Source organism: Colobus angolensis, unplaced genomic scaffold (genome assembly GCF_000951035.1).
Source record: "Colobus angolensis palliatus isolate OR3802 unplaced genomic scaffold, Cang.pa_1.0 Scaffold36, whole genome shotgun sequence".
NCBI classification, from domain to species: Eukaryota; Metazoa; Chordata; class Mammalia; order Primates; family Cercopithecidae; genus Colobus; species Colobus angolensis.
In genome coordinates this window covers 5,271,082-5,292,824 of record NW_012116932.1, presented here as the reverse complement: position 1 = coordinate 5,292,824, position 21,743 = coordinate 5,271,082, and the positions used below count along the sequence as shown (strand labels likewise).

Below are 21,743 nucleotides of genomic sequence, written 5' to 3'. Positions count from 1 at the left end.
TTTTTTCAAGATTTTTAGTTTCTTTGCGCTGGGTACGTAATTCCTCCTTTAGCTCTGAGAAGTTTGATGGACTGAAGCCTTCTTCTCTCATCTTGTCAAAGTCATTCTCCGTCCAGCTTTGATCTGTTGCTGGCGATGAGCTGTGTTCCTTTGCAGGGGGAGATGCGCTCTTATTTTTTGAATTTCCAGCTTTCCTGCCCTGCTTTTTCCCCATCTTCATGGTTTTATCTGCCTCTGGTCTTTGATGATGGTGACGTACTGATGGGGTTTTGGTATAGGTGTCCTTCCTGTTCGTTAGTTTTCCTTCTAACAATCAGGACTCTCAGCTGTAGGTCTGTTGGAGATTGCTTGAGGTCCACTCCAGACCCTGTTTCCCTGGGTGTCAGCAGCAGAGGCTGCAGAAGATAGAATATTGCTGAACAGCGAGTGTGCCTGTCTGATTCTTGCTTTGGAAGCTTCCTCTCAGGGGTGTACTCCACCGTGTGAGGTGTGGGGTATAGGTCTGCCCCTAGTGGGGGATGTCTCCCAGTTAGGCTACTCAGGGATCAGGGACCCAGTTGAGCAGGCAGTCTGTCCGTTCTCAGATCTCAACCTCCGTATGGGGAGATCCACTGCTCTCTTCAAAGCTGTCAGACAGAGTCGTTTGCGTCTGCAGAGGTTTCTGCTGCTTTTTTGTTGTTGTTGTCGTTGTTGTTGTTGTTTTTGTTGTTGTTTAGCTGTGCCCTGTCCCCAGAGGTGGAGTCTACAGAGACAGGCAGGCCTCTTTGAGGTGCTGTGAGCTCTACCCAGTTCGAGCTTCCCAGCGGCTTTGTTTCCCTACTTAAGCCTCAGCAATGGCAGATGCCCCTCCCCCAGCCTCGCCGCTGTCTTGGCGTTAGATCGCAGACTGCCGTGCTAGCAATGAGGGAGGCTCCGTGGCCGTGGGACCCTCCCGGCCAGGTGTGGGATATAATCTCCTGGTGTGCCCGTTTGCTAAGACCCCTGGTAAAGCGCAGTATTGGGGTGGGATACCCGATTTTCCAGGTGTTTTGTGTCTCAGTTCCCCTGGCTAGGAAAAGGGATTCCCTTGCCTCTTGGGCTTCCCAGGTGAGGCGATGCCTCGCCCTGCTTCAGCTCTCGCAGGTCGGGCTGCAGCAGCTGACCAGCACTGATTGTCTGGCACTCCCTAGTGAGATGTACCCAGTACCTCAGTTGAAAATGCAGAAATCACCTGTCTTCTGTGTCGCTCGCGCTGGGAGCTGGAGACTGGAGCTGTTCCTATTGGGCCATCTTGCTCCGCCTCCGCTATGTCCTTTTTGCTGTGTGTATCCACTCCAGGTGTCTCTTCTTGTAAGGATGCCAGTCCTGTTGGACTGGAGGCCCACCTTTATCACCTCATTTAGCCTTAATTACCATCTTAAAGGCCCTATCTGTAAATATATTAATGGCAAAACCCGCAATTACTTTTGCACCAACTCAATAGTCACATTGGAGGTTAGGGCCTCAGCCTATGAATTTTGGTGGGACTCACTTCAGTCTATGACTGTCTGAAACAATAAAGTTTGGTTGAAAGTGAATTCTGTTTTCCTCTTGAGTGACATTTTGGAATGGAAGTTACTTTTTTCAGGGCTTTGCCCTGGTGTCTCTTTTGTTCTTGCTTAATGCTGTCCATGGACAATCTTATCTACACTGGTGGGCTTAATTTCTGTGTGTGACGTTCCCTTGCCTTTGGGCATGTTATGATCCTGAAAATAATGTCTAAAAGCTGGATAAAAAGTAGATATAGAGATGTCCTTTTCTGATAATCAGGACCAAATGTCTTTCTAAAGGTAACTAGAGAAACTGAAAAAAATAAAACTTCTCTGGTTGAAAGCATTGTATATCTAAGAAGATACTGAAGACCTACCAGGCCAGTATCTGCATGAGAACAAAGGCCTAGGGTGATGATTTTGGTATTTTGGTCTGTTTTTAGTCATAGGGTCAACTGAGAGGCTACATTTGATAGCTTTGTGGGGCTGGGAAGACAGGAATTGGAGTTCTAAGCAAAGTGTGGGCAGAGTCAATCACTTACTTGGAATTGAGATCCCAAAGATATAGAAGTTAGGGGGACCCACATGTAGACAAACACTAAAGTTAGATTGAAATATTCTGGGCTGCTGGGTGTGGTAGCTGGGAGACTGAGGTGGGGAGAATCAGTTGAGCCCAGGAGTTCAAGACCAGCCTGAACGATATAGTAAGACTCATCTCAAAAACAGAAAATATGTTCTGGGTAATGGTACCTTTAGACATGTTAATTCTTTCTAGAGGATTTATGTCATCCTAGGCCTCGAATTATCGCTATAATTTTTCAGATACAATGACTGGTAATTTTAAGTAAACAACCAGCAGAAACATCACAGTTGAAGCCAACCTGGATGACCTCCAGGTTGGAGTTGCTATGTACATATTTTAAAATGGAAATGTTCAGCCAGGCACAGTGGCTGACACCTGTAATCCCAGCACTTTGGGAGGCCGAGGTGGGTGGATCACGAAGACACTAGTTCAAGACCAACCTGGCCAACATGGTGAAACCCTGTCTCTACTAAAAATACAAAAAAATTAGCTGAATGTGGTGGCAGGCGCCCTGTAATCCCAGCTACTAGGGAGGCTGAGGCAGGGAATTGCTTGAACCTGGGAGGCGGAGGTTGCAGTGACCCAAAATCGCACCACTGCCCTCCAGCCTGGGTGACAGAACAAGATTTCATCTAAAAAGAAGAAGAAGGAGAAGGAGAAGGAGAAGAAAAAAGCAGTGTTCACTGTGGTCAAGGAAATGAGAGAGAGAATTTCAGCAGATAGCTGAAAACTATGAAAAGGAAAAATGTCTTAAAGACTTGTTCTGCATAGTAACAGAAATTAATAAATCAGTGAATGCTTTTATCAGGGGATTAGGTGAAACTGGATAGAGAATTAGTGAACTGGATGATAGATCAGAAGAAAGTATAAACTGAACCATGGACAGGCAGAAAAATGGATAACAACAGAATAAAGAGAAACCCATAGAGGAAGAAATGAGAAAGCCTAAGATTCATGAACTCACAGCCACAGAAGTAAAGGAGAGAGAATGAGGCAGAAAAGATAATAGCTGAGAACTTTCTAAAATTAAAGATACCAAGCCACAGATTCAGGAAGTCCTGTGAATCCCAGGTAAGACAATAAATTTTAAAAATCCACATCTATTTCCATCACAGTAAAAATTCTGGAAACCAAAGACAGAGAATGTTGAAAGCAGATAGAGAAAAAAGGCATTATTATCAAAAGAGCTGTAGTTATACTGACAGCTAACTTAGAAACAGTGGAAGCCAGAAGACAATAGAATGATACCTTTAAGTGCTGAAAGTAGTAGTTGTCAGCCTAAAATTCTGTATCAAGTGAAACTGTCATTCCGGAAAGAAGGCATCATGATGTTAAGTGAAATAAGCCAGACATGGAAAGACAAATACCATATTATCTCACTTATATTTGGAATCTAAAAAGGTTGATCTCATAGGGAGTGCAGTGGGGTGATGTCGACTCACTACAACCTCCGCCTCCCAGGTTCAAGCAATTCTCCTGCCTCAGCCTCCCGAGTAGCTGGGACTCCAGGCACACGCCACCACGCCTGGCTAATTTTTGTATTTTTTAGTAGAGAGAGGGTTTCACCATGTTGGTCAGACTGGTCTTGAACTCCTGACCTCGTGATCCACCCCCATCAGCCTCCCAAAGTGCTGGGATTATAGGCATGAGCCACCATGCCCGGCCTACAAAACTTCTTAAAAAAGAAGGAACGTGTCAAGGAATGTGTTCTTCAGGCAGAAGGAAAATAAATCCAGATGGAATGTCAGAGATGAAGAGAAGAATGAAGAGCAATGAAAATAATAAATATTCAGGCATTTATTGTGAGAATGTGTTACTGAGTTTCAAATACCACAAAAGAAAACGCTTGGCAACAATGCTGTGTGTGAGAGTAGAGTGAAAATGAATTTAAATTGTTTTAAAGATTCTTACAATGGCCAGGAAGAGAGTGGAACTACCAAGTAATATTAAATTTTGATAAGGCATGCTGTCATCTCTTGGGTAACTTAAAGGATAGATTATAACTTTTAAGCTAAAAAAGAGACAAATGGCCTGGGTGCAGTGGCTCATGCCTGTAATCCAAGCACTTTGGGAGGCTGAGCTGGGCAGATCACCTGAGGTGGGTTGTTGAAGACCAGCCTGACCAACACGGAGAAATCCCATCTCTACTAAAAATACAAAATTAGCCAGGCGTGGTGGCGCATGCCTGTAATTCCAGCTACTCGGGAGGCTGAGGCAGGAGAATCGCTTGAACATGGGAGGCGGAGGTTTCGGTGAGCTGAGATTGCACCATTTTTCTCTGGCCTGGGCAATGAGAGCGAAACTCGGTCTCAAAATAGAAAAAAAGAAAAAAAAAAGGCAGACAAATGGGCCAAGTGAGTGGCTCATGCCTGTAATCCCAGCACTTTGGGAGTTCAAGTGGGGAGGATCACTGGAGCCCAGAGTGTGAGACCATCCTAGGCAATGTAGTGAGACCCCATCTCTACAAAAGTAAAAAAAAGCAGCCGAGTGTGGTGGCATGCACCTGTAAGTCTGAGCTACTTGGGAGGATGAGATGGGAGGATCGTTTGAGGCTGCAGTGAGCTGTGATTGAGTCACTGTACTCCAGCCTAGGTCACAGAGCAAGACCCTGTGTCCAAAAAAAAGGAGGCATGGAATAATAGAAAATTCTTCAGTTGAGAAGAAAGCAATAAGAGACAAGGGAACATAGACCAGATGAGATAAATACAGCTAATATTTCTAATAAATGTATGATGTAAAAATTACTATTTTTAAGACAGGGTCTCACTCTGTCACCCAGGCTGGAGTGCAGCAGCGCAATGTCGGCTCACTGCAACCACTGCTCCTCCAGGCTTAAGCGATCTTTCCACCTCAGCCTTTGAAGTAGTTGGGACCACAGGTGCAAACCACCATGCCTGGCTAATTTTTTGTATTTTTGGAAGAGATGAGGGCTCATCCTGTTGCCCAAGCTTGTCTCGAACTCCTGAGCTCAAGCAGTCTGCCTGCCTCAGCCTCCCAAAGTGCTGAGATTATGGGTATGAGCCACCATGCTGGGCCTGATGTAAAAATTCTTAATAAATATTTAAGGATGGACCTGAATACTTATTAAAAGCTGTGAGTCCGTGGGTGGAGTTGGCTTAATCTAGGGTGATCTGATTGGGCTGTTTTGGGAATTAATTGGATTTCCCTGAGAAATATCTTCTGTTTTCTGTCTGGAGGGGGCAAGCTGGATATTAACATCCTGGAAGTCACGGGGGATGAGAACTAGGGGTTCCTGTATTTGGTACATTGTTCTGTATCCCTCCTGTTTTAGTGTGATACCTGTGCCCTCAGGTTTGCCTGCTTCTCTTTGTCGAAGAGGCTCTCTGTTCATTTTCTTTGGAAAATAAACATAATCTCTGCTGGGTTGGAGAGGGTCAACCATGAGGAGTGGTGGTAGGATCTGAGGATCTGACTGTACCTTACTAACCAACTCTTCTGTCTTTAGACTCATCTTTACCCTGTTCTTTCAGAGACATCTGGTGCCACAAATTCCTGAGTTTTGAAGGGTTCTGTGGGGGAAGTCACACTGCTTTTCTACTTTATCCAGAGCCAGCTTAGGAATCTGCATGATCAGTTACCATGTGTGTAAATGCTTTCCAGCCTTGAAATGTCATTTCTGTGGTTCTCTCCTGTTCTCTTTGTTCTTACAGGTTTATGCCTTGAAATACTTTACTGTGGTTTTAGTGGGACTACAGGAGGGAGCAAAAGGAAATGTTTATGTGTAATCCTTGGCCTTTACCTGGAAGCTCTCCTTCCAGTGTTGTCCAGGAGTGATGGGGCCTGGGAAAAGGCGTGTATTTCAGAGTTGTGGGAGGCTGGTGCCAGGTCCTTGTTTACAAAGTCCAAGTTGGAAGTGACTTGAGGTCACCTGGCTTGGTTTCTTGTTCCTAGGCGGGACTTCTGAAGGCAGATGGAATTCCTCCTGTCACCTTGGAAGGTGCTCTTGTATTTACATTTCTGGCATTTGTAGTGAACAAAACAGTGGAAAATCCTCATGCAAAATACATAGAAATGCTGGAAAAAGTATAATAAACACCCTTTTAAAAATGCTGCATGTATAAGAAGGGAAAAGCAAGAAGGGGCTGGAAACTAGAGCTGTATGCCTTCACTGGCAGAAACTGCTGATTCCTTGGAGACTTTGCCTGTCTTTGTAATTTAGAGATGTGGGTTTAGTAGCAGTGTGGATAAGAGGAGACAAGATGTGGAATTGAGACTGAGGCCTTTGCATGGCCTCAGACTTCTGTTGTGTTATACCTTCAGTAAAAATGTGGGCTGGAGGAAACATGTCTTTGTTGACAAAGAGACTAAATAATGAAATTGTCTGAGTCTGGGTCGGGGTTGGGGTTGGGGAAGTTTCCCTGAGAATTTGTAACCATAGGCCTATGCTCATGTGAGCTTGGCGTTTATACCATCCTGTTCTCTGGTAAACTAAGTTGAGAAATTAAAGTGGTTCCAAATAGTTAATGTCCTAGGGAGACTGGCAGAAGCCAAAAATATAAGTTACCTTTGAAAGGTTGCCCCTTCGAACTTGGCCTCAAAGTAGTCCAACAGAAAAGGCCCCAATGAACATAAGCTCAGTATTCAAAATTCTAAAGCCCCATGAGGAAACAGTACCATGAGTAAAGTCAGAAATAACAAATGTCAGAAGCAAACTTTCAAGAAGTTAAATTATAGAATTCTAAGAGAGATTTGGAAGTCGGCCAAAGTACAGAAGTATCAAAATTGACCAGGAAGTTTTTTTTTAATAGGGCTTATAGAAATGAAAAAACAGAATAATTGAATTTATAAATTGAGTAGAAGGACTAAACAACAGATTAGACATAGCTTAAGAGAGAATTCATGAAATGGAAGTTGATCTTCAGGAATTACCTGTAATGGTGTTTAGACACAGAATTGGGAAATAGGAAAGGAGAGTTAAGAGACTGGACAGAATGAGAAGGCCTAATACGCTTATAATAGGAATTTCAGAATCATAGAATATGGAGATGCAATGTTCAAGTTGATAATAGCCAAAAATGTGTCAGATTGACAAAAAACACAAGTCATTAGAATCTAACGGCATAGTGAACCCCAAGTAGTATAAATTTAAATATATACTTAGACACGTACCTTGTAGTGAAATTGCAAAGAGAGAAAGCAGCCAGAGAGAAAAAAACAGAATATCTACAAAGTTAAATTAATAGCAGACTTTTCAGCAATAGTAGTGGAAGCTAGGAAACAGTGGAATAATATTTTCAAGAGAGCTGAGATAAAATAACAATCTAAAATTTTATGTTCATCTAAATTGCCATTCAGGAAGAAAGACAAAATATTTTGAGAAAAGCAACAAAGGCTCCCCTGCCAAGAGATCTCTATTGAAAGATTTTTTTTCAGTAAGGACAGTGGTCTCAGAAAGGCAGAGATGCAGGGAACGATGACTGTACGGACACTTACAAAATACAGACACAAATAATGTCTGATTTGGGAGCTGGGTAGTAAGAACAATGACACTAAATACTGAACACAAGCAATATGTTAAATTAGATGTACATTGGAAGAGTCATTAGAGTTTCAAATATTTAAGTTCCAATGAGGGATGGTAGAGATATTGATTTACCCTTTTAGTGTAAGTGTACCCATTAAAGTTTATAGGCCTAGCTTACAACGGAATAGGAATGAGATGTATAACTTCAAAAGTGGCTAAAATAGGAAATTTTAAAAGATAATCCAAACAGAGGTAACAGTAGAGAAGAAACAAATGTAAACATACCCAGTAATCATATATGTAAACATACCCAGTAATCATAAATGTAATGAGACTGAACTCTAATTAAAAGATGGTGTTAGATTGATTTGGGGGGAGGGAAGAGAGAAAGATTTCTTTAAGTTAGAAAAGATAATTTTCTTTAATACTAACACACACGAAATGTCATATAGCTATGTTAACATCAGATAAAATGGACTTTTGGCAAAGAGCATTCATTGCAAATGAAGAGGGTTACTATATAGTAAGAAAAGTTTTATTACCAAGAATATATAAAATAATTTCTGTAACTCAAAGGAAAAGCAATCCAGTAGAAAAATGAGAAAAGATACAAACAAGCAGTTCTCAGAAGGAAATGTTAATAATCATGAGAAGATGATCAGTCTCACAAGTAATCAGGGAAATGCAGATCCAAATTGTGTACCATTTCACACTCACCAGGTGAACCCCAGGTGGGGCTGTCATCTGTTGGGAACTTAGATTGGCACATCCACTTTGGAGAACAGTTTAACGGTATTTAGTCAGTTGATGATGTTTAGACCCTGTGACCTAGCCAAGAAATGCCCACACATGAGCACACACACACACAAAAATGTAAAAAAGAATTCATGCTGGCATTGCTGAGATCAACAAACATAAATAACCTGAGTCCAGTAGGTGAGTGGATGCTTAAAGTTATGTGAGGTTTTAAGCTTCTGAAATAAATGCACTTCAGAGCTGTAGGAGAGGCAGCAGTATATAAAGAACATGCACTCTAGAGACAGGCTGCCTGGGTTTGAAGCCTGATTTTGACACTTAATAAATAACTTGGTAAGTTACTTAGCCTCTTTGTGCCTCAGTTTTTATAAAATGAGGACCTGCACAGGTTTATCATGAGGATTAAGTAAGTTACTCTTTGCAGAATGCTTAGTATAGGACCTGGGATGTAGTGTGAGCTGTTTAAGTATTAAATAAATGTGTGTCAACCTGGATGGCTTATAAATACATGGATGAAGGAGAAAAAGCATATGTATCAGCGATTGTGTTTGGTTGCCAGAAACAGTCAAGAGTTACTCTCTCAGGTAAAAGAAATGCAAAGACACAATGTTGGAATATTTGGGGATTTTTTTCTCCCCTATTATACATACCATTCCACAATGTGCATACACGTCTGTGCGTGTGTCAGTGTCTTTGTTATACACTCTAGCCTTCCTTCCTGGCCGCATCTGTCCCTTCAGGCTCCCTCCATCTCTACACCCAGTTGCCCTTACTCTGGTCCTGGGGAGGTGGTAGAGATGCTGCTTTGTGGAGCTAGGGGTGTGGAATCATAACATGGATAAGTCACTGCTCTTGGCCCTCCTTGGCTCTTATGGAGGGACCTGCTAGGGCAATAAAGGCAGCTGGGCAGACTCAGGGCTGCCTTTTGAGGGGTGCTGTCTGTGGGGAGAGCTGCCTCTTCTCTCTGGGCAAATGTGAAGGCCGGACACCAGAGGGAGAACACTGGCCCTCCTGAGACGTTTTCTTGTCCTCCTCCTGTCCATGGAGGCTTCTGGGAGGGTGTGCCCCAGTGTGCTGGCAGAAGCAGACCTAGATAAATGTAGTGGTGAGTGGCACTCCTTCTCACCACTACAGTGCCCACAAAGGTGGGACCGGGCACCTGCTCCCTGGGGTAGGTGGCTGCCAAGGGGCCTCCAGGAGCCAACCGAGCAGTGGTTCTGCTGGCTGCTGGGGTCACAGTTCCTCTAGGAGACACTGGCTGGACTGGGGACACTCAAGTGCAAAGCTCAGGGACTCCAGGGGAGATGGGCATGGACACTCCACCTCTGAACCATCTCCTTTCTCTCCCCATTGCACTTTGAGCCCCTCACAGACAGGACCCTGGTGAGATTTCTCCCTTTTCTCCTCAGGGCATAGTGGGTATGTCCAAAGTCTAGTGGGCTGAGCTGCTTCATAGGAGCGAACCTCCCAGTGTTTGACCACCAGTGCATGTCTTCGAGCATCAAAACTAGCCAGCTTAGGTTCTGCTACCAGAAATGTTGGTTCAGAGTGCAGTCTGCATGTACTGTGTGTGTGTGCATGTACTGTGTGTTTGTGTGGGGGTCGGGAGTGGTGTATCTGGGAGTGGTGTCCTGCCAGGAGGGAAGGTTTGGGGAGCCCTGGGTACTTTCTTTCCACTGGGATTAGGCCTCTTGGAGCATAGGGACTGCCCCTTGGGGACATTGCCACTTGTATTTCAGCTTCCTTTGGAGGCCAGCGGTTGGTTTGGCTGTGACTTAGGGATGCAGCAAGCCCCTTGTCCTGGTGTCTGGGAGCCATGCTCATTTACCTCAGGACTATGAGGCAGCAGGCCTAAGGGAGTACCATAAGCACCCCCATCTTGGGAGCATGGCTTCTCCTCCTGCCAGGTTAGGTGAGTGGATTGGGGGTCAAGGGGAGCCACCTGTGCATGGATGCCCTGGCTTCCTGGGTGGAGGTGGCCTGTGGTTGGAGTATTGCCAGAGGCTATAAATAGCTGAGTGTGTGAAGAAGGAGAGTCTGGGGAAGAGAGAGGAATGGGGGAGGCCCCTGGGTCTCCAGCTGGCAGCAGAGCCCTGTGGTGAGGGAGGGGCATGGAATGTTACATAGAGCTCTGAACATAAAACTCTTGTAGGCATAGTGTGACTTGATGGGCTGGAAGTCATACAGGGTACTTGTGTTGTAAGGGATTGTCATAGGCAGTAGGGGGTAGGTGTGGCTCTAATACAGCCAATGTGCCAGGCAGTGTTCTAACCACTCTTAAAGTGCATTAATTCAATTAGTTGCTGCAACTTCCCTAGCTGTGAAGTATTGGAGTAGGACTTGAAGTCTGGCCCACTCATGGCTGCCATGTTTCGCTGGGTTGCCAGTAGGAGGATCTGGTCAGATGGGGGTCAGGTGACATCTTTTTGAAATGGAGTCTCGCTCTTGTCGCCCAGGCTGGAGTGCAATGGCACGACCTCAGCTCACTGCAACCTCTGCCTCCCGGGTTCAAGTGATTCTTCTGCCTCAGCTTCCTGAGTAGCTGGGATTACAGGCGCCCACTGCTACACCTGGCTCATTTTTGTATTTTTAGTAGAGACGAGGTTTCACCACATTGGCCAGGCTGGTCTTGAACTCTTAACCTCAGGTGATCTGCCTGTCTCGGCCTCCCAAAGTGCTGGGATTACAGGCGTGAGCCACTGTGCCTGGCCCAGGTGACATCTTGAACCCTTGGGTCCTCTGAGATTTGGAACTCCCAGCCTCTTCACTTGGGTCCTGCCCATGGTAGTGGCTAGAGGGTGGTCCCTGACTTATCAGTGGCCTGGAGAGAGGAGGTTACTCTGTTGGCCTCCCTTGTTTGAACTCCTACCTCAGCACAGAGGCTTGTTGCTTGTCTCAATGGAGATGGAAACTCCGAGGACCTAGGGCTTGGGCTGCAGGCTGAGGCCATCCTTCCTTGTTGTCCCCTCCTTTCGAAATCTTGCTCTAGCCATGATACCTACACCCTTCTGTCCATCTGTCTGTCCACCCATCCATCCATGATGTGTTTGGAATGATTCTACCACTCAGGACAGCAAGGGCCCTGCCTTCGTTGGCTTTCCAGTCTTGTGGGGAAAGCCTGACATTTAGGAAGTAGTTGTCAAGTACGTGTGTAATGTTTTATTTCTCATACAAGTGTTCATTGTGTTATTTCATCTTGGAGATTATTTGTGGTTATGTTATTGGTACACTTTTCGGATGTCTGAGATATTCCTTCAAGCAACAACAGGCCATTAGTCAAGGGTGGTTAAGTTAAGTGGCAGGGGAAGCACAAGGGCCAGTGGAAGTAGAAAGTTTGCCTGGTCTTAGCTGAGGGAGAGGGAAGAGCTGAAATCAGAGGAAGGTGGGGAACCTTACGGTCAGAGGTGGTAACTTCCGACTTACTAAGCCTAGAAGCCGATCACATTCAAGGGTGTAACATTATGGTGTGGCTGCAGTGAGGGAAGGAAGGTAGGGGAGTGCCCAGCTTCCCTGTCTGCAGTGCAGCTTCATGGCTGGCCCCACAAGTCTCAGGTCTCCACGGACCCCCACTAGAACTGCTGCCGTGGATGCAGCGGGGCCCAGCCTGGCGAGAGGAGGCCCTGTGGCCTCTGGGCGGGGTGCTTCGAATAACCTAGTCATTGGGTGCTGCTACAGGCAGACTGGGGCAACGTAGGTGCAAGCCTCAGTCCTGGCCCTGGTGTGCTTGCTCAGCCTTTGGTCTGCTACTCCCACCCCACCCTCTCAGGTTCTCCCTCTAAACCTTAAAGCCACATGCTTGATGAAGGGCCTGACTGGGGAAGCCAGTGTGTACCCTTGTAAGCCTCTCTGTGGACCCTGAGGCCCTTCGTTTTGAAGAGGCTGAGTCCCAGCTGACTGGCTGGTCAGGAGGCCATGCGTTTGCCTTTCACAAGTGTCAGAGCCTAGGCTGCCTAGTGTAGAATGACCAGAGCTGTGGCTGGGCACTGCCATTCTGATCGGGTGACATTTCGGACCGTTGGGCGCTACCTGGATCCTTGAGTTTCGTTGCTTGCTGCTGCCCCTGGAAGAAGCATCCTATCACTTCAGGGAGATGCAGAAAGGGGTTGGGTTTGACAGGGGAATGGCTGCTCCAGTGGTGGGGGGCTTCTTTCACCTGACAGCCAGTCAGTGTCCTTCTCTCCGGGGTATACCCTGGGAAATCAAGCTCTTTCCTCATGAAGGCCACCAATGGGGGTGGAGAGGAGAGTGAGGATGTCCTTAGGTTACACTAGCGTTCAGGGTACTTTGCCCTCCCCCAGGGTCAGGGCAGGGTTTGTGTTCCTTGCTACTCCAGTCAGCCGTTGAGGCTGATGGCGAAGTAGGGCTCTTGGCTGCTGATGGGCTGGCTGTCTGGTGGGATTGACTCTGACCCCTCCCTCCTTCCTGGGACGGGAATAGTGGTAGGAGAAGACCAGCCAGGAGTGGTGCCAGGTCACTGGCCTACTTGGGCCCAAGAAGTGTGGACAGGATGGCGGGATGCTTGGTGCAACTATCCTCTCGGGTGTCTGCGTGGGGTTCTAGCAATGAGGTTGTAAATGCCACCACTTCCCTCCATTGTGGGCGGCCTATAATGGGGTGCTGGCAGAGCTTTCAGACAGAACTGAACATCCTTTGGCATCTCCATACTCTTTCCTATCTCAGGGCTGTGTGGTTCCTGGGGGTAGTGGGAGTAGACTGGGGCTGGGACTGGAGGTTGTTTTGTAGGGGATGGTGAGGAAGATGGATTTGGGGAATGTTTGAAATCAAGTTTGAAGGAAAGTGTTTGAATGGTGGGGGTTGAAGTGGTTGTCCCCCTGGATGGCACTTCCTGCAGCAGGTGGAAGGGGGTTCAGAAGTGATGGGGAGTGCCCTGGGGTCATCAGAAGCCTAGCCAGGAGAATGATTTGTGATTGCAGGTTAAGCCACCATCTAGCCCTCCTCTGCCTGAGGCACGTATTCCGCTTGGTGACTTTGAGAGGCTTACCCTGTACATGCAGGCCTCATTCCTTATGTTCTCCAGCCCTGCATGGAGAACATTCCTTATGTTCTTCAGTACCAGGCGTGGTTGCTGGGTGTAGAAAGGACGCTTGCAGGGTCCTTGCTTCCCTTTACGTATGGGCAGGGAGTTGTGGGGGACCCACTGGCATGGTCTCCCTGGGGAACTGTTGTGAGAAGGGGGCTTGGGGGCAGAGACAGGAGCAGCAGGAAGCCACTCCCCTTTGCAGTTTTCCCAAGTGGTCCTTGAGATCTTTGTCACAATTACCTGAGACAGACAGGGGTGGTTAAAAGCACATATTCTGCACCCATTCCCATTGGGATGGGTCTGGATTGGGCCTGGAAATATATATTTGAGTGAACACTGCTCCTCTTTCCCACACCTCCAACATACGGTGGTTCCAATGTGCCCTGGGGTTTTAAGGGTGCCCCTTCATCAGTTTCTGCTGCAGCAGGGAAGTAGCCCCCACCCCCACCCAGGAGCCTCAGGTATTGGTGCCCTTTCTGTGCATTTGGCCTCTGTCTGGCTGGCTGTTTATCCATCCTTCTGGGGCATTAGGTTTCCTGCCTCCTCTCTTTTGCTTAGGCCTAGGGGCAGCTGTGATGGGCTGCAGAATAAGGTGGGGGCTGGTGCCAACTGGCACATGTAAATTAAGAGGTGTTGGATGGATGGGTGGCCTGCGTCCAGGGGTGAGTGCAGGGGGTTGGTGACCCCAACCCACCACCCGGCCTCCCTCCCTCAGGGTGGCCTGGCACCCAGGACTGGGAGTAGGGGTTTGGGTGGTGGTCCCAGGGGCATGCTCAGTGGTTCTCTTTTCTCTGGGGCACAGGCTCTGGGCGTGGGGAGGCTGAGACACGAGAGTGCATCTACTACAACGCCAACTGGGAGCTGGAGCGCACCAACCAGAGCGGCCTGGAGCGCTGCGAGGGCGAGCAGGACAAGCGGCTGCACTGCTACGCCTCCTGGCGCAACAGCTCTGGCACCATCGAGCTCGTGAAGAAGGGCTGCTGGCTAGATGACTTCAACTGCTATGATAGGTACTCCACGACTCGCCCTCCTTTCCTCTTGGACCCACCTGCACTTATACTGCCCACTGGGCCATTTGGGTCTCAGGATGTCTGAGCGGGAGACAGAGGACCGAGAAGGGGCTCTTGAGATGGTAGCCAGGGCCCCACGCCCTTCCACACCCTATTTGTCCTACCTCAACCCTGAGGAGGGGTCTCAGTGAGTGTCAACCCCTGGCTGTTCCTCCTTGGCTTTGGGTCTCCTGTAGGGGAGGTGAGTTCACACCATCCCCCTGATGCTGCCCATGAGGTGCTCTGTCTGTGAGGAGGAGTTGGCGGGGCAGGCCTGGGGGAGTCTTGGATCCCCCAGGTGAGGGGTGTATGGAAAATTCTGTGCCTCCAGGCAGGAGTGTGTGGCCACTGAGGAGAACCCCCAGGTGTACTTCTGCTGCTGTGAAGGCAACTTCTGCAACGAACGCTTCACTCATTTGCCAGAAGCTGGGGGCCCGGAAGGTGAGGGGGCAGTGTGGAAGTGGGGCCTTGAGTCAGCTGACCTGGGCCTCTTTGGCTTGGAGCTCTTGGCTCCTCAGTTGGGTGGGGTGTGGCTACAGGGCCCTGTAGTCTGGCTCTGGAGGTGTGAGGGTGGGCAGACTGTTTGACACAGGGCTCTGTGTGTCCCCCAGTCACGTATGAGCCACCTCCGACAGCCCCCACCCTGCTCACGGTGCTGGCCTACTCACTGCTGCCCATCGGGGGCCTTTCCCTCATCGTCCTGCTGGCCTTTTGGATGTACCGGCATCGCAAGCCCCCATACGGTCATGTGGACATCCATGAGGTGAGACAGTGCTGGCTTGGGGCAGGGCAGGGCAGGGTAGAGGTCGGGAGGACAGGCCAGACCTTATTAAGCCTTGCTCTCCCCCAGGACCCTGGGCCTCCACCCCCATCCCCTCTGGTGGGCCTGAAGCCACTGCAGCTGCTGGAGATCAAGGCTCGGGGGCGCTTTGGCTGTGTCTGGAAGGCCCAGCTCATGAATGACTTTGTAGCTGTCAAGATCTTCCCACTCCAGGTGAGTATTTGAGGGGCTCCAACCAGGTCCTCTGCCTCCACTGTAGCTTGAACTGGAGGCTCTCCTGCCCTGAGGCAATCCAAACCCCAAATACATTGTGGTATTAGAGAAAAGTGAGCCTTATTGGGCCTAGTTACTCATGTTACACTTGGCTGGTCTGTAGATTTCATGCAACTGTGGAATTTTATCATAGGACTAAGGTAGGGCTTTGCAAAACCTTAATTTGCCCCGGTTTCCAAGGTTTTGTTTTTGACACTGAGGTCTTTCCAGCGGCCCTGGACACCAGTCTCGCCCTGCCTCATTTGTTGGGTGATGCGGGGTCACCCACTTCCCGTCTGTCCACAGACAGGAAGGCCCCGTTTGTAAATCAAAGTGCTAGCCTTAAGTGATCTCAGGGATCACTGTTGGCCTCATGCTCCAGGACCTAGCTTAATACAGATCTTCTCCTGGTCCTGTTACAAATGCTGAAGCTACGAGGCTGGGGGGTGGGGAATCAGCTGGGAGGCTCGGGAGTGGGGAATGGGGAATGGTGGTTCTCCTGCAGGGCAATGTGACTGTAGCAGGGCTAAACCAGCCGGTTGTCCCCCCAACCCCTCACCCCCGGCCTCAGGACAAGCAGTCGTGGCAGAGTGAACGGGAGATCTTCAGCACACCTGGCATGAAGCACGAGAACCTGCTACAGTTCATTGCTGCCGAGAAGCGAGGCTCCAACCTCGAAGTAGAGCTGTGGCTCATCACGGCCTTCCACGACAAGGTGAGCCACACCCATCAGAATGGACTCTGAGAGGAGACAGAATGCCCCCCTGGTGGCTCTCCATAATATGATGACCCCTTCCCTGTGGAGGTGTCCACCATGAGGTACTCTGCCCCAGTAGCACTATCCACAGTGAGGTTACCCCTCCATAGGAGTGGACATACGTGCCCCTATGATAGGAACCTCTCACCCTAGGGTAAGTTTTTGTGATAAGAGTAGTGACTGCATGATTCCCACCCCATAGCCCTCCCTGCCTCCTGGCCTCATCTATCTTCCATATCAATTGTAGTAGCCTCCAAGGAGGGCAGCCTAGTCATTGGCCCACTGAGACTTCTCTGCCAGGGCTGGTCTGGGTTCTGTCCTGTACCCAGAATCTGTGCTCAAGTTCTGTGCTGTCTTCTCTCAGGGCTCCCTCACGGATTACCTCAAGGGGAACATCATCACATGGAACGAGCTGTGTCATGTAGCAGAGACGATGTCGCGAGGCCTCTCATACCTGCATGAGGACGTGCCCTGGTGCCGTGGCGAGGGCCACAAGCCGTCTATTGCCCACAGGTACTAGGGTCAGCACATGCCTTTCCTGCACTTGGCTTGGAGCTGTAGGAAGGGTTGGTGGGTGAGAGCAGTGTCTGGAGATGTCTCAACTTCCTAAACATACTTATTCTGCTTGCTGTGTGTCTGAGGCAGCTGGACACAAAACCTGGCCTTCCCACTGAGTCCTGGGGATGGCATGGCCTCCCAAGCTGGTTTGTGGTGCCCTCTAATGGCCACATGAAGTGCTGACTCCATTACTTTGGTTGGAGAGTTGGCTCAGTAGTTCTCAAATTGTCTAGTTTAGGACCCCTCTATACTCTTAAAAGGACTTTTGTGTAAGTGGATTATGACTATTGATATTTGCTGTATTCAAGCACACCCACACATTCCATTCGCTGTCAGAGTGATGACATCACATCTCATGTAGCTCATAGGAGCACAGAGTTATGCTCCTAAGAGAATGAGCCTTCAAAAAGCAAATAAATGAAAATAATTTTGACTTTATAGATTCCCTTGGAACAGTCTTAGAGATCTTCTGGGGTCCTCAAACCACACTTTAAGAAACTCCGGATGAGCTCATCACTGTCCTGCTTACTAAATGGCAGGCAATGCTCTAAACACTTGAGAAGTGTCAATTCATTTAACCTTCATTACTGCCCATTGAGACAAGTACTGTATTTTTCAGCTCTGTCTTGCAGATGAGGAACAGTAGTACAGAGAAGTTGAATGACTTAGCCAAGGTCCTGTAGCTAGTTGAGTCTGGTTCTGTGACTGTGAGGGAGGGGAATGATCCTCAAATTCCAGCGTTCACAGCTGAAGGGTCCCTGATGGTAATAACAGTAATGACATAGAAGGTTGACTGTATGAAAGTGCTATTCTTACAGGCCAAAAGCTTGAATGTTGTCTCCACTGTATGGCTCAACTTAATAGGAACACCTAGTAAGTATTCCTGGTGTGGCCCTAAGCATTTGTACTTACCACTCAGTCGAATCCTCACAGGGCTGAGACATGCACTGGGGAAATTGAGTACCACAAATAGCTTTGCTTAGTTAGAGGTGGAGCTGGGCGCATGCAACAGCACCCTTGCTCCACCCAGCCTTCATGGTGAGCTCGAGGCTCTAAGGGATATCTGCAGGATCCTAGGAAAGGTAATATTTAATTCCTATTCTCATTCACATTCCAAATGCTGTAAATTCTTCTCAGAAAACTTGCATCCCAGGCCAGTGTGCCTGTCCACAACCCCTCTGAGAATATATGGGCTGGCCTTTGATAGTGTGGGGACTGGGACAGGGTCTGCCCAACCGTTAGGGTAGGTGTTGCTTTGCCAATCCTGGGGGAAGCCTTCCATCTGAAGTGCACTGAGGGATTCTCACACCTATGTGGGCTCCTGCAGCTGCCTGCCTGTGCTGCTTTACCTCTGCACCCCAGGTAGGGGGGGATGGCTTGGTCTGGAGACTGACTCTAGGGCACAGACTCTAGTATCTTGGGAACCAAAGTGGGAGTTGGATCATGATGTTAAGCTTTATCTCTGCCCACTTGTTTCCACAGGGACTTTAAAAGTAAGAATGTATTGCTGAAGAGCGACCTCACAGCCGTGCTGGCTGACTTTGGCTTGGCTGTTCGATTTGAGCCAGGGAAACCTCCAGGGGACACCCACGGACAGGTAACAAGCCTCACAGGGCAGGAAGACAGGGGCAGGCCCAGGGTAGATACTTTGCCCTTTTCGTGCTCAGCTGGCGAGGTGCACGGATGAGGGTGACTGCATGTGTTCAGAGCTGTCTGAGAACTCAGAACAGTTCTCTTATTTGACCAGTGGAGAAACCAAGGCCAGGAAGGCAGTGTAGCTGACAGTCAGCTGGGAAATGTAGAGATTCCCCAATGGGGTTTTGACCACTAGTCCTCGTTGTCTGTCTCTCACTTTTTTAGTTTTAATTCCTAAGATAAAACAGAAAGAAATGTACTAAGGATCCAAACAAAGAACCTGGAAAAATTAACTAAAAATTAAACTTAGGAAATAATTTCTAAAACAGTCACTGTTATTATTTTTAAGTGTTCTCCTTCTCCCTTTGTTTTTGGTGTTAATCTCAGTAAAATACATATCATCTGTAGTTCCTTGTATTAATTTGGTAACAATTCCATTTTAGATTACTATTATCTCCAGGATATAGTATTTAAAAATTATTATCCAAGTATAATTGATGCTGTGACCTCTCGTAACTGCTGTGAATGTGGTGAATCGAGGTTTGCCATCATTGGTAACCCGTCTGAATTGCTCTGTCTTGCCCCCATCTGGTGCACAGAGGCTGTAACTCCCATGTCCCAGCTGTGTGTGTATGGCCAGTCACTGTAAACCCTGTCCTCCTCTGTCCTCACATAGGTAGGCACGAGACGGTACATGGCTCCTGAGGTGCTCGAGGGAGCCATCAACTTCCAGAGAGATGCCTTCCTGCGCATTGACATGTATGCCATGGGGCTGGTGCTGTGGGAGCTTGTGTCTCGCTGCAAGGCTGCAGACGGTAAGTAGGATGGCCGCCCTGGGCATCCTAGGTTGAGGGATAGGGAGCAGTGGGACCTTGGAGTGATCCTGCCAGGTTCTCTTTTAATCCTAGGACCCGTGGATGAGTACATGCTGCCCTTTGAGGAAGAGATTGGCCAGCACCCTTCGTTGGAGGAGCTGCAGGAGGTGGTGGTGCACAAGAAGATGAGGCCCACCATTAAGGATCACTGGTTGAAACACCCGGTAAGGGGCCTGGTGCAGGCAACTTTGCAAGAGGGTGGAGAAGGGAAAACCCTTCATGTGTAGCAGGTAAGCTGAAATCAAGGGGGAATGAGCAAAGAGAAAGTCTGCTACGTTCCCTGGACTCTAGGAATGGGTTCCAGGGGTTATGGGGAGTAAGGTAGGATGATGTCCTTCTCCTGATCCCCATCCCCACTTTGACTAAACTGCTACATTTTGGGCCCTTGTATGGTTTGGGCTTTGAATACGATTTTATTTGAATATCAATTCTTCAAGGCAAGTAGTCATGTCTGCCCTAGTAGGGGCCTGGTTGCCTCCTTCTCCCTCCTATGTATGTTGAGGTTCAGTGAACCTTCCCCAGGGCTGTGGAGTGAGGCCAGTAAGCTCAGAAAGATGACTGCCACGAAGGCAGGCATACTGATTCCTGAAGTTTCCCCCAGGCCTCTGCTGGTGGACCTGCTGCTGTGGTTGGGGCTGGTGGGCTCTGCCAGATCCTTGGGAACATCAAGTTTACTGTCCCCCAAAGCTTTTCCTCATTGAAGGGCCCTAACAAAGGTGTCTTTCCCATCTCCCCTATGCTGCTCAGGGCCTGGCCCAGCTTTGTGTGACCATCGAGGAGTGCTGGGACCATGATGCAGAGGCTCGCTTGTCTGCGGGCTGTGTGGAGGAGCGGGTGTCCCTGATTCGGAGGTCGGTCAACGGCACTACCTCGGACTGTCTTGTTTCCCTGGTGACCTCTGTCACCAATGTGGACCTGCCCCCTAAAGAGTCAAGCATCTAAGCCCAGGACATGAGTGTCTGTCCAGACTCAGTGGATCTGAAGAAAAAAGGAAAAAAAGTTGTGTTTTGTTTTGGAAATCCCATAAAACCAACAAACACATAAAATGCAGCTGCTATTTTACCTTGACTTATTATTATTATTATAATTATTATAATTATTATTATTAATATTATTTTTTGGATTGGATCAGTTTTTACCAGCATATTGCTCTACTGTATCACAAACAGCGGACATGTCAGCAGGCGTTGAGGTGCTGAGCTGTGAATGCAGAACCAGCGCCATGCTGAAGAGCCTCAGCCACCTCCTGTCCTTTGGGATTGATTTTTCCCGCTTTCTCTTTGTTCGTCGTCTCAGAATCTGTGACACAAAGAAACCCATCTCCTGTCTTAGGAAACCTAATGCTGCAAACTCTACCTAGAGGAACCTTTGAAGACTGTTACATAAGAACATACCTTCCTCAGAAGAGGAGTTTCCTCTGCCCTCTGCCCTTCTCCCCTCCCTCCCTCCCTCCCTCCCCTCCTTTTATTTTGTTTTAGTGAGCTTAAGAAACAGCAGATACATCTTTCACGGATCTAACGGGTGTTGTCCTGACCGAGAAAAAAACTGGGATGAGAATGGTTTGGACTGGAGTTGGAAGGGGAGGACAGTACTGGGGGTAGGATTTGGAACAGAGCTACACTGGACTCGGGCACATTCGGAGCAGCATCCTTTACTATGGAGGCTACTTCTCAGGTAACCAGGAATCGAGGGGAAGGACCTTGTGGAGGCCGAGCATTAATAGCAAGAGTGGGGTTTGGAGAAAGTCTGAGATTGGGTACAGCCCTGACTTTCCTGCTGGCCCTGACCAGTTTCTTTTCACTAACTTGGCCTTGGGCATAGGGTGAAACATTTTTTCTTCCCTAATTTTAAAATTAGGTGAGGGTAGAATCACAGGTTAGTGAATACATTCTTCATAAGACACGATGCTGTAAATACCCTTAATGGACGAAAAGTTGAAATACTTTTGTTTCCTCTTGGAGCAGTTCAGGGAAATGCCCACAGGGGGTTGTCTTGCACAGATAGGGCAAGAGGATTTCCTGGGTGGAGTCTGCCAAGGCCTGCCTCGCTGGGGACCCCAGAGTCCTGCAGCTCTGGTTCTGCCCCAGGTGGTAACAATACTGTCCCCTTTCTGTGGCTCATGGACAAGACTTTCTCCAGACCCCTTAAAGTGGTACATATTCTAAAAAACTGTTTTTCTATTATGCCATAACCTTGCTCTAGTCAGTGAATGTTCCTAATGCTGCTGTTTCAACATTTGAATTCTTTTTAATTTATGAAACATGCTAAATTTTTTTTTCAAACAAAACACACACATCCACATATACACATGCTTTGCTATGTGGCTTCCAAGGTTTAAATTTTGAAAAGTAAAAGAATTAAAACTTCACGACCACAGATCACCTCAAACCAGAAATACCTCAGAATTTTCTACTTGTGTAAGGTTTATTATATATTTTGTTAGTTGTGTTGTCTTGTAGTAAG

The 21,743-nt window shown here is 47.9% G+C and overlaps 1 protein-coding gene across 1 annotated transcript in view; it reads left to right on the top strand.

The window, feature by feature from the left end:
• ACVR2B (activin A receptor, type IIB) overlaps positions 1-20,330 on the top strand; it is a 34,769-nt gene extending 14,439 nt beyond the window's left edge. The window contains exons 6-17 of the mRNA XM_011953416.1: positions 11,906-12,022; positions 13,932-13,965; positions 14,118-14,383; positions 14,754-14,863; positions 15,034-15,185; positions 15,273-15,416; positions 16,027-16,170; positions 16,577-16,725; positions 18,253-18,367; positions 19,082-19,220; positions 19,314-19,444; positions 20,028-20,330. Coding sequence (XP_011808806.1) covers positions 11,906-12,022; positions 13,932-13,965; positions 14,118-14,383; positions 14,754-14,863; positions 15,034-15,185; positions 15,273-15,416; positions 16,027-16,170; positions 16,577-16,725; positions 18,253-18,367; positions 19,082-19,220; positions 19,314-19,444; positions 20,028-20,222 — 1,696 coding nt within the window. The 3' untranslated portion in view covers positions 20,223-20,330. The remainder of the gene's footprint in view (positions 1-11,905; positions 12,023-13,931; positions 13,966-14,117; positions 14,384-14,753; positions 14,864-15,033; positions 15,186-15,272; positions 15,417-16,026; positions 16,171-16,576; positions 16,726-18,252; positions 18,368-19,081; positions 19,221-19,313; positions 19,445-20,027) is intronic.
• Positions 20,331-21,743: the final 1,413 nt, after the last annotated feature.